Source organism: Tympanuchus pallidicinctus, unplaced genomic scaffold (assembly GCF_026119805.1).
Source record: "Tympanuchus pallidicinctus isolate F22 unplaced genomic scaffold, pur_lepc_1.0 scaffold1, whole genome shotgun sequence".
Classification (NCBI taxonomy): Eukaryota; Metazoa; Chordata; class Aves; order Galliformes; family Phasianidae; genus Tympanuchus; species Tympanuchus pallidicinctus.
The window spans coordinates 100,022,209-100,035,213 of record NW_026294618.1 but is presented as its reverse complement, the minus strand read 5'-3'; the positions used below and the strand labels follow the sequence as shown (position 1 = coordinate 100,035,213).

The following is a 13,005-nucleotide window of genomic DNA, read 5'->3' as shown; positions in this document are numbered from 1 at the left end:
CTTTATGCTAATAGCTATGGATAAATGCTGGCTAAAAGGCAGCTGAACAAATCCTCATGAATAGCAGAAGTAGAGTCACGTTCCTTTAGGTCTGCCCTATGCTATGATGGTTTTTAGTCTGCATCCATGACTAGCACAGCTCCACAGAAGGAGCTCTACTGTTCCCACTGATATAGATAGGATTACTCTCACAAGGCAGATCCATTTAAGAATATAACAGTCTATCTGGACATATAACCAATCCACGTTAAATAAGAGTAAGTAATATGCCTCTGTGCTTGCAGTGACATGAAAATGTATTATACCTACCCATTACTCATTGGAACTAGATGATCTTCAAGGTCTCCTTCAGTTTAACCCATTTTATAATTCCATGACTATCGTAATTTTGTAAGGATGTTCAATTTAAGTGTAGAAAATAGAAACATCATTAGCAGATCTGAGTATCAAAATGATTAAAGGGCTGGATCACCTCTCCTGCAAGGAGAGGCTGAGAAAGTTGGGGCTGTTCAGTCTGGAGAAGAAAAGGTTAAGGGAGGATCTTATCAATGTCTATAAAACCCTGAAAGGAGGCTGCAGAGAAGGAGACAGGCTGTGCTGGGACAAGAGGTAGTGAGGACAAGTTGGAACACAGGAAGTTCTATATAAACATCAGAAAGCACTTCTGTGCTGTGCAGGTGATGGAACACTGGCACACGTTACTCATAGACGTGGAATTTCATTATTCAAAAGCTGCATGGATGGGGATTGGGGCAACCAGCTCTGGGTGGCCCTGCTTAAGCAGGGGTTGGATTAAAGGGATGCAGAAGTCTCTTCTAACCCTAACCATTCTGTAATCCTGTTCTAGAGCTCTGTTTTAAAGCTCTTAGGTGAAAGGAAGGTTTTTATACCAGTAATATGAAGCATTCTTGGTTCTAAGCTGCTACAGGTCAGTAGCAATGTCACTATTCCTATGGGAGTGAATTTAATACTAACTCAGCATGTGTCAGTAACAAATATTTCAAATTATAACAATTCATGACACAAAGTAGGGGCCTATCACTTCTAGATTTTGACTAATTTCCTAGGTGGTCCCAGGCCAAACCACTGTTCTCCACACCAAAACTATCCGTTACTTTATTTCTTTGTTAGCAGCAAGAACTGAAGTGTGAAATTTGCTAGGAGTTGTGAATCAGTGCCATGTTAAGTTTATGCTAAAAGGTCTTTCAGTCTAGATGTCCCCCATACCCACACTTTGTTTGAGTTACTTCACCAAGGTTGACCCCTGCTCTCAATGTCACGCATTAAAACTAAACTGAGAGTAATTGTCTGTTGTATTCCAAAGGCTTTTGGCAGTACAGGTATTTTGGCCAGAGAATGCAATTTTGCATACTAAACCAGTCCTGTCAGTAGGAGTCCATAGGCTAGATCTATTGGCAAATACAACAAAACACCACTTCTCAGTATTTGTAGACTGACAAAGGGAAATACAATAGAGACAGAAAAGATAAAAGTATATATATAAAAAAAAGACAACATATATTGAAGACTGTTGAAGAAATGCTATAAAATATCTAAAGTAACACAATTACAGAAATATTCAGGCATGTAAAGTTTCCAGAAAACTCAAATTGCTATCTAACTCCTGATCTATAGACTGACAAAGATCAAGAACTGAAGAAAGGATAGAAAATGAGAGTAATTAACAAAGACACAATAGTCGGAGTTGGTCTAAGACAAGCTTCTGGCTCCACTCACTTTTCATATATTAGAATTCCACTCCTTCCACCTTCTGCCAAATGCTGTGCCATGTTTTGATTAAAAGCACTAACAAACCACACATTTCATAATTCTGTAAAGCATCTAGTATTTAAGCTATACTCTCTTTGCATTTTTGATCACGATTTTGATAGATGAGGCAGTAAGAACAGCTTGAAAACCTGCTGCAGAACTAAAGAAGGCAAGTACAGAAACATATCAAGTGGTCCACTCTATGCTGATACCCAGAGAAAGTGCATGTCTAATGGAGGACGCTGATCTTTTGACAGTACTGAATTAATTACTACTGAAGTCTCAGGCATTAAAAATCAAAATAATTTATGCTTTTAAAAGGGGCTGCTCAGCTTCCATCTCCCAGAAGGAAAAGGAGGACAGTCTGGGGTTCTGGTTACTCACTGCACATTGCTCCCTCATCTTCTCCTTCAGTGCAGTCTCTGATGAAGTCACACGCCTGGCCCAGCCTGATTGATGTGCCATTCCAGCAGCTGAAGGAGCCTTCCAGAGCCATTTTTGAGACAGAAGCAGCTCCTAGAGAGAAAGAAAATAAAAGCCACTTCGGGTTACTGAACTATCTTTTCCCCATCCAACATGGCTATGGATAACAGTGAAGGGGAGAAAGATGTTATAAAATCCCTCAGCCCAAGAGTTACCTGATAAAGTAGTGGTTTTGTTTTGTTTGTCCAGATCTTTCCAAATACCAAATAGTTCACCTAATACAGAACTAAGGTTCCCAGGCATGTCTATCATTTTAACTTGGAAGGCAGCTTTGAACCTCGAAAACAGGGTTGAAATCCTACGATCTGCTCTGTATTACTTATCAAGAACAACATGATATGCATGATGGATTGTGTGCAAATTGCTGCTAGACTGATGGTCCTGAAGACTGACATGCTCTCTCTCTAGTTCAGGAATGATGTCTACACTGCCTGGAAAGAACATAAGCTTTTATCACACTGTCCTGTCAACATGTATTACCTATGACTTGGGTGTATCATATCCTCATATCCCTTCTGCAAGAAAAAAAACAGTTTGACCTCTCTTGGTAGTTTTCTTTCTCTTCTAGATCCCCTTCTGCTTCTGTACTCCTGTGTCCATGAATCATGGAGTCCTGCTGCAGTCTACATCTATTAAGATACAAAGATCACCAATTCATTTTCCCTATGCCCAGCAGCAAAAGGCAGCTAGCAGCATGGAAAAGAGCCAATGGTTGTGACATGCCACTGAAAAATACTATTAGAAGTTCATACCGCCCATTCAGAAATGATCTGGAGAAGTTGTCTCTTGGCACAGCCCTTTTCAGGAGGCACTGGATTTCCTTGTCAGTTGAGTAGTCAGAGACCATTCAGCGTGACAAGTGAAGTAAGACTTCTCTCAATCTGAATCCTTTCATTATGGCTAAACTACATGGGGCCAGGACTGATTAGACTACTTAATTTTAATGGTCAGTTACACATGGAAAGTAGGAATTAGCTCAGAAACAGCCTTCAGCCAGTATGTATTGAGGAGGCCAAGCTTGCTAAGTACCAGAATCCATTCCACAAAAATCTGGGTGTAGACCCAATGCACTGAAACCTTCCTAACTGTTTGCACAGATGAGTCTGTAAGGATAAAGAGGTCTCTGCTGTGAATCCCCCACTGCAAAAACTCCTGCCCTGTCTCATATTAAATGGGTAAGTACTAAAGATTAAACCAAAGCCTCTGGGCAGAATGAGCCATTGTTTGCCTAACTCATCCATGCTTGCTAAACAGAGCAGCTACATCATGTTCTCTGGTACTACAGGGAGCTGGGAATCATTGGTGATTCAATTAGATCTGCACTTGATACTTTTATTTATATTGCCTGCCAAAATTAAAATTAATGAAGCATGTAGGAAAACAACCACTACTTCTCTTCAAGCTTATTTTATGGTGCAAATCAATTCAGGAGTGGGGGGAATACATGTCAAACCTTTTTAATAAAGGACCCAGACTCCTGAAAAGGGTGATCTGCGTTACTGTCAGCTCAATTTTTTGGACTGCCTTAGAGTCATTCTGGCTTTGCTGCATTCAAGCTGCACAGTGCCCTCGTATTTCAGTCAGGGTCAAGGCATGACTACAGAGGAGAGCTTAGCAGAGAAAAAAAAGACAAAAAAGACCAACACAACTCAGCTGGTTGCTGACGGTTTCTTTGGGTCCCTTTATAAAGCTTTAATGGCAAAGAGAAGATACCCTCCTTGCCCTTGCAATGCTCTTTGCAAAAATGCATTCTTCGAGACACTGTCAAAAGACTTTACTATGTTAGAAGCAAAGTTCTTTGCTTGCCTCAAACCAGTCTCAGTGTGCAAATAGATGCCCACAAAGCTGTAAGAAGTGGCTCCAGGAACCTTAGTAGAGGATCCTTCCGCCATGGGGTATGCACCAAACCCATGGAGCACCATGTTGCTTCAAGTACCAAGTAATGAAAACTTAAGCAGAGAACTTCCGTAAGGTTAGAAATATCAGGATGTTCTTAAAAATGTTGAAGTCCTAGTTAAATTCAGAAGTATTTTTGTCTTTGAATTACCCCATGTATGCTTTTAAAGAAACTCCCACATTTATTACCAGTTCTCATATCCCATTTGGCTTATCTGCAACCCTTTCAACATTGTCTATGTTTTAGCCCAGAAATTCTTGCATTTCGAGGTCACATGCAGACATTCAGAGTAGAGGCTGTTGCAAGCAATGGAGTTTTCTGTTCATCCAATTCATTACAACTTTGTAAAGGCACTCAGTTTTCCAAGCACAAGTGCATTAACACTAATTTTAATGGAACCAAGGCATTCAAGAGCACCTACTATCTTCCCAGATGTCTTTGTTGCAGATCCCAAAATTACAAGTCTCTTGAAGTCAACTGACTGCGATATTAAAAGCCATCAGTTACAACTAGACATTAAGCAATTCCAGGAGATTGTCCTCCAAAACAAAACAGCAGATTTGCATGCTTATTCATCTCTGCAGAGATGGCACTTGAATTGGCTTGAATTTGCATTAGATGCACATATACATGCTCCTGGTGTAGCATAGAGATCACAAATAGCAAAGCTGCAGCTGAAGGAATGGCTGAGCTCTGTGACAGTGCATGATATTTTTTTGTCTCCCATTTACTTCCTTACAAAGTACACAAAAGCAAAATGAACTGAAGATTAAGACGTAAGACAAACAGCTGATCAAAAAAAGCCCAAATACAAGTGATCCTTTTACTAGGCCACAGTATAGAGGTGTCTGTGTCCGAGTTCAAGGAAACTTGATTTTCAATTAAAATATTTTGTAACAGACATTTGATCTGATTTTTCATTTCCCTGCCCCCATTACTTCTGGCCAGTGGAGCCAGAAGAACCTTCATCACTACATCAGGAGGTCTCAACTCATATACAGAAGATGTTCAAGGAGAGGAAAATGAACTGTATCAAATGAGTATCATAGGAAAATTTGTGGGAGACATCCTTTATATTTACAGCAATGTTTATGTATGTAGTCAGGGGCATCCATAAATTACAGTAGTCATTAAGCTGTACCATGGCTGGCTTAGAGCCTTACAAATCATTATTTAAACAGCAACATTAAACAAATGGTATTTCGGGCTCTAAATTGAAAGGAGAAACAAACAACTCCTTGAGGACCTCACGTGCCCTGCTTCTGACCACAGTCCAGAACTGAAAATGTTCAAATCCAGTACCAAACCTGAGATAGAAATGATAAGTCTGGTCTCTTGATTTACTTTTAGTTTCTATGCAGCACGATCAGCACGAAAGGCAAAAATGACATGGCTTAACCTAACACAGGATAAACAGCTCAAACAGTGAGGCCAAGTGGGGATGTAATTTACTCTGCAGCAGATGTTGCTCTGGGTTGGGCTGCCTCTTCTCTCCTCCATTCCTCCTTGATCAGCAGGGAAATCAAAATGTATTGGCAAGTTCTGGCAAATCGGTCCCTGAGGAATGCGGCTAAACGTGAGCATTTGCTTGTGACAGTTGCTCAACAGATCACTGCAAAATAGGAACCTTCAGCTGACTGCCACCACATGTGAAAGTGGGAGAGAAGACGAATTCTTACAGGCATTCACAAAGATCTCTGTTATCTTGCAAACTGGCTGCACTACTAATTGGCATGCAGGATCAATCGAGCTGAACACAATTATACCTTCAAGTGTTACATGGAATCTCTTAGGCCATAAATTTCAATGCTACTGAAAGCTTCTGGGACCAACACAGTCAGGTAAAGAAGAGAAACAAGACAGACTAATGGGACATTTCCTTGCTTGCTTTGAAAGAATTGTCACTTGTGCCTTGTAAAACAGAAGAACAGACTGCAATAATTTGGGATGAACCTGCACCCTTGTGTGGTTTCCATTGACAAGAAGGGTTCACTTGGCGATCTTGGAGGAACCCAGCCAGACACAGCTGAACTCTGGTTCTGGTGGTTCTCAGGACAAGATCCTGCATATGTATAAGGTGAAAAACCCCTCTTCTAATTGCAAATAAGTAATAAGAAATAACTACACATGGAACTCTACTCTACTTATTCTCACTACATATGCTTAAAAAAAATAGAACTTTCCTATGCACATGTGCTTCAAAAAATAGAATTTTCCTATGAAATAAATGGCTTTAAACTGGAAGAAGGTAGATCTAGACTAGATGTTAGCAAGAAATTCTTTACTGTGAAGGTGGTGAGACACTGAAACAGAGGCTGTGAATGTCCCCACCCTGGAGGCATTCCAGGTCAGGCTGGATGGGGCTGTGAGCAGCCTGGTCTAGAGGGAGCTGTGTCTGTCTATAGCAGGCAGTAACTACATCACCTTAAAGGTCCCTTCCCACCCAAACCATTCTATGATTCCACGTTGATTACCTCTTTAAAAATAGTTTCAAATGCTAGTGCTGCAGTTTCATCCTCCTCCTCCCAGCTACGAAATGCTACTGAAAACCATGGATTGTGGAACATTATTTTTATTGCTTACTTGATACAAGTACTCATCATTAACTTCTCAATTTCATTTGCTACTCCTTTGGTTGGAGTTCCAGGCCCTGACTCAGAGATATTTGAAAAAAGAATACTTGGGGATTTGAAGGTTGCAGGGACAAAGAAAAACTGTTGCTTATCTATAATAAAAGGATAGTGAAAATTTGGGGGAGTTTTTGATCACTGGTTTTGCTATGAATTGTGCATTTCTCATGGGCACATCATTTTCTCATTGATCATCTCCAAACCATCAGCTTTACAGCAGTGCAGACATCCTGTCCTGGTGCTGAGGATAGCCATCTTATAGGACAAAGCAAACTCTCCACTGATACTGAGACTATAATACCCCTAATTCCACTACTGGAGGAGTTACAAGATGTAAAATAAAGGAGGTAAGAAAGAAGAGAAAGCAGGGTTCATGTTTAAGGAAAATGAAGCCATCCTTGATAAATGGCATTTGAAATCCAACGTGATATACGGCAGACACATAAATTGCAATCTTACAGCCCAGCCAGACTGCCCTCATGTCCCAGGTATCCAACCCCAGGACATCTGTATTCAGATCTGCAGAAGAGTCAAGCAGTCACAGCTGCAAATGAGACCAGAGAAATATATGCTTGGAAAATACAATGTCCTAAAAAAACGCTTCAACAAAAGATTGGATTCCAGATTTCTCAAGCCAAGCAGCCAAAATCAGTCAACAGTTTATAATTTCTAACTTTAATCTTTGTTACAGCATCATTACTGTTGCCGCTGTTGTCTAAGGCTGCAACTGAAGCTGCATTTGTATGGAGAGGTAATTTCTTTTTATTACATTGCCTGTTAGAGGCAGAAAGAACATCCAATGTTCATATGTCTGAAAACTTACCCATCTTTCCAGTCACATAAATTGTCTTTAATCTTTGTATTTCACTTCCTATGTTCAAAATGGGGGCAAACTCATTACAGAAGCTCTGTGACGTTCATTAACACTTGCAAAGAACTAAGACGTTATGATAGCAGAGCCTTGAGAAAACCTGTACAGAAATTATTTACTGTGTTTGGGGTGCAATTTCAGTAATTTACAGTACAAAATGAACAGGGCCATACACATGATAAAGATAGGCCAAAAAAATGCTGAATGACTCCCACGGAGTGAGCACCACCTGTCCTGCATGCCACAGGGGCACAGCTCCCACAGAGAGCTACTCTAAGGTTTGCCTGTTAGAGCCATGTAGAAAATGGCATTTTCATGAAATCTAACATTTCAGAATTTCACGTGCACATGAAATCTAACATTTCAGAAAGCACTCTACCTTAAAATAAAAATGCCAAACTTTCTCAGAGAACAAAAACTTCACAACAATTCTGGGTAGGAAATACTGACTTTAGAGATCACAATATGTATCTCAATGTCATAAAACCAAGAAATCTGAACACACTTGAATTCAAAGATAATGCCTTTTGTCAGGAAACTCAAGTGCAAAGCTACTCACGTCAATAATTCCGCCAGCTCAGTTCTAACACGCTCTCTGCTGCTGTTCTTTCAAAGTGGGATTGTTATGTTTAGTACCCAGTGCTTGCAGAGCCTGCTTCTTTTGCCTTGCCTGTCAGTATGATTGCTTACACCAAAGAGAACTTAAAAGCACAGCCTAAGAACAGGCACTTACTCAGCACCACATTTCAGTAGTATGAGCCAGCATTCACATCCTCTGCATTCCCTTGGAAATGCTTCTGATCAGGTCAAGTCACTTTTCCTAACTTATAACTGAATGAATTTCCCACATTACTGTTTATGCGATGGAGCCTTCCTAAACCTACAGCAACAACCAGCTTTTTTAGAACTAATACGGAATGCCAAGTTAGCTGTATTTTACACTTCCCTGTTTTTTTAATTAGGGAACTTGACTGAGGATCTAATATTTATCTTCATTGCTCCCGAGACAGCAAATAATTGCTGAGTGTAAGAAACCACATGATAACATCTTTTCCTATTAATCTTGCACAAAATGTAACCGTTGCTTTGTTGGGGCTCACGATAACAGAAGTATTTCTTGCTCTGATTTGCTTTCCAGTGAACAACTTCAACAGCATGTCAAAATATTAAAAGGAAGTAAAGAGGAAGTAAAAGGATTAAAAGGAAGTAAAGAGAAGCAGCAGAGGATTTCATAGAAAAAACATGATTTTCCAACATGCAAAATATTCTGAAGTACCTACAAGGTTGAAAGTGGCCAAAAAGGATAGAAAATTAATACTTGTTCCCAAGTATCTATGAAACACTGTGTACACATAGTCATTGGTTATTTTTATAATTATAACTCACACAGCAGACCTTTCGTTTTCTTCCTTTGATATCAACATCCAGACTTCCAACAATGTAATCCAACAATGTAATGGGATAATTTGTTTTGAAATCCCAAATGTCATTTTCTTTTGTTTTTGCTGTTGTCAGTGCTTCAATATCAGACCGTATTTGCTATATGATTTCCTTTTTTACTAAGCTTCCATTGTATCTTCGTGAAGTTGAAAAAGCCAACAGCCCAGCTTTCATCCCTCTCCTAAAAGCAGTGATTACTCCAACAGTAAGTGGCAAACAGACAAAAAAAACCAAAACAAAACAAAACATCAAAACAAAACAAAACCACACACACACACACCAATAAAAGCAACAAGAAAACTCAAAAAAGAGAAAAAACACCAAAATATTTTCTGTGATTTTTACAGAACACAGAGCTTGGAGGGGGAAAATAACACATTTACATATGTTTACAATAACAACACATACAACTTCTCCCATTAGCTCTGCCATTCCCATCAGACCTCTCTGGATTAGAATGGGCTCAGATGCCAGCTGCTATCAGCCAACAGTACCTTCCCTGTGGGAAATGATGGCTGGACTGATTGCTAGCTCAGTGGAAGATCAATGCTGCTTGCCACAGGTGATGGACTCTGACAATCATGAGGTGGTTAAGATCTCAAAGTTTATTTGTAGACAACAGCAGCAGATTTAACACTGCTCTACTCTCAACATCAGACATAGAACTGCTTTGAGATAAAATGAGCCATTAAAATAGGACACAAAAACAGTGCATACTTTTTTGGGTTTTGAATTAATGCAGTACAAAAGACATGTAATGTATTTCTTCCCAGAAGGCTAGGTTCAAATCCACTTGAATTATTAAGGTTTACCTTTGCCCGTTGAGACTCCCCAGTTCCAGGAACAACCCAATAATGGATTTGGTTTCCAAAGCACTACATTGAGTAAAACATTAATAAAATTTTAAAGATGATGAAACTAAGGCAGCAACCAGTTTCATATAATGAAATGAGGCTGTGAAGTGCCAAAGCCAGACTAACTGATTCCCATTCAGCCTCTAGCTGTTGCACTGAAGTTTCCCAAATGCAAGAAAAAAGCAAAAGAAATAAGAGAGTGGAGAAGACTGCTTGGATCATCAAGAACTGAACTCTGCAACAGTCACATCTCAGCAATCTCTAAGGCACTGCCAAAGAAGTAAACAGGTACAGCAGTCTTCCTTGTCATGAAAAACACATAGAAGTATGATGACCCTTGCTGTGTTCAAACATCACTTTAGATTTAAAAAGAAATATTTTTCATTTCTAAAATGTAATTTTGCTTCTATAACTGTTCAAAGTAGCACCTCTCCTCTAGCTGTCAGCAGTATTAAATTAAGGTTTATAGCCTTACTGCAGACCAGTTGCTGGGGGAGACGAGTGGAATATTGCAAATCTACACAATCACAAACATGCTTATGTGGATCCTTTCAGCAGGGTGCAGTGATGCACACTAATATCACAGCCAAATGCTCTTCTGTGCAAAGCAGGGGCTCCATAATAGGAAATCAATAATTACTACAGGTAGAAGCAGAAGCTTGCCAGAGAAGAAAGTTTTATGTCACAGCACTCTTCACTGTGCCAACCCCTCTGACTCTGCAATTGTACAAGTGCAGCAAATTGTTGTCAAGGAGATAATTTCCACTTTGTTCAAAACCAGAGAAGCAATAGCTCAAAAACTCAAAGTATAAGCAGAATGTAATTGCACACAAGCACTTGCTGTGAGGGAGAGCAATAACACTGACCACTCATAAGAGATTTCCCAAATGGGGACCTAATGTGGATAGAGGCAATCCAGCTTTCAGTTCTATGCAAGTAAAAGGACATCAGTGCAGTGTTATCCTGTCTCAACATGTCCTTGAACGTCAGTAAGTTGGTGGATGCTATGACTCATTGGTGACTTTTCCAGTTGAGTGCACTGAAGACTTCCTACACTTCAGTGCTTTGAAGTCCAATGGGATGGAGAAGAAGCAGTTCCTTACTCTTGCGTGCTAGGCTGTGCTTCAAGCCTTGCTAAACTTCAATGAAATTATCCCAGGAGCAAAGCTGTTGAAGGTCAGTGGCACTGGACATCAAACAGAGCCTGAAGAAGAACTCATTTCTGGAATCTATGGCTCTACCAGAGGCTATCTGCTAACCCATAAACATGTGGAAGACTTATGAATCAGGAAAGATTATAGAAAACAAGAACAAAATGACCCACAGATGTCAGAGAATAACACAGTGATGGGCTCCATATAAGCAATACACACCGAAGACATCAGTGAAAAATCCCTGAGGATGAGATGCCTACAGGTTGCTAGCCATGGTGAAAATGCTAAGTAAATATTAAGCAGCTTTAAAAAAAAATAATAATAATAATACACTAACATGAATTTTAATAAAATTATTGCTATGTGTAAAGATAGATCAAGTAAATAGAACACGTCTTCTGGTAACGTGTCTCCAGGTTTTCTTAAGATTTTTGTCCTTCAATAAGTAAACCATGCAATTAAACAACTCTCAGAGGATTTTACACAACTACTGAGAACTGACAGCCATTTGCATATTTCTCATCAAATTCCTTTTGGCCATCAAGTTGACTAGGTGAGACCTAAAAGGTATTTTACATGTGTCTACACTTAAAAAATAATTTAGTCTTGATGTATGAATTTAAGAGACCAAATAATGGTTAATAGGAGATTTTGTATGCATTTCATGAAGTGTTACTTCTGAGCAGTGGTGTATGGAAACTGCTGAATCACAGCCTGAACTTCTGATTGACCACCTGAGGCGAGCACTGAGTCAGCCATGGGAGCACAGGTGAAGGCAATTCAGCTGTGCTACCAGAAGGGGTGGAGCCTGGCTGCACCTCTCCTAGATCCTAGATTTAAGTGCTGACTGTTACTGAGGAAGGATCTCTTCCTGGAGATCACTCCTCATGGAGAATATTGTGAGCCTACAACACTAGTGAGCATTTTTTATTTATTGTTATTGTTGCAATAATCTTACTTAGCCTAACTTTCCTATACATTTCATAATTATAACATCTGTATTTTCATTGATTATGTAAGTGGTCATCTTTGTGAGGTCAGTCATCTTAGGGGACATAAATTCTTTTTGTTTTTTTTTTTTTCACTTTGGTCTGCAGTTTGTTCTCAACATTCACCTTCAGCTGCACATAGTCACCTCCATGGTGTCTTACCTTATACTGAGTGCAAAGGTGTTACACACCTGATATACATAGATATATGTGTGTGTATTTACAAAGAGAGCAGTTAAAATACCTGACTTTCAGCCCTCCTGAGGCCTTCCTTTAGTGAGATGGAGAGGCAGTAATAATGAATGTCACCATACAATTATTCTGATCACTGCAGCACTAGGACATAACTTTTAACACATAGGGAATCTACACTCAAAGTTTAGTGAAATAACACCAACAAAATGAACTACTCCGGAATCTGCACTTGTCAGGAAAAAACATGCCATGCCTCCATAGCAAGGATTTCTTGAACAGCAACTGGACTCTTAAGCAGTAGTAATTGCAATAAAGGCTCTCAACCCTATTTCTACAATTCTCTTCTTTGCATTTGACATGTAATTACCACTGCTTTTTAGTTAGTAATATAATATGAAACAGTCTTTCCCTGTTACCACAAAGATGATAAAAGAGCCTTACTCTAGCATCTAAAATGGATTAAAAAAAAAATATATAAAAATCAATGATTCACTGCCCAACAGGCAGTAACACAGTCAAGAAGGTCAGAGGGCTCTGCATTCATAGCAGCCAGGTCTTTATGGATAACAGTCCCTGCAGTCTCTGAAATATTTTCAGCAGAAGAGTAGGAAGACTAAGTAAACCGAGAGTTGGTAAAAACAAGGTGGCAAATCCAGATTAACAGCCCTCTATATGTGTAGAAGCTTCAGTACCAGCAATAGCAGCTGACACTTTCTCCATGC

At 39.6% G+C, this 13,005-nt stretch overlaps 1 protein-coding gene across 3 annotated transcripts in view; it reads right to left on the bottom strand.

Annotated features, from left to right (window-relative positions):
* ALK (ALK receptor tyrosine kinase) overlaps nt 1-13,005 on the bottom strand; it is a 290,599-nt gene that overhangs the window by 71,659 nt on the left and 205,935 nt on the right. For all 3 annotated transcript variants that reach the window (XM_052682078.1, XM_052682056.1, XM_052682046.1), the window contains one exon: nt 2,155-2,286. In XM_052682078.1, coding sequence (XP_052538038.1) covers nt 2,155-2,286 — 132 coding nt within the window. The remainder of the gene's footprint in view (nt 1-2,154; nt 2,287-13,005) is intronic.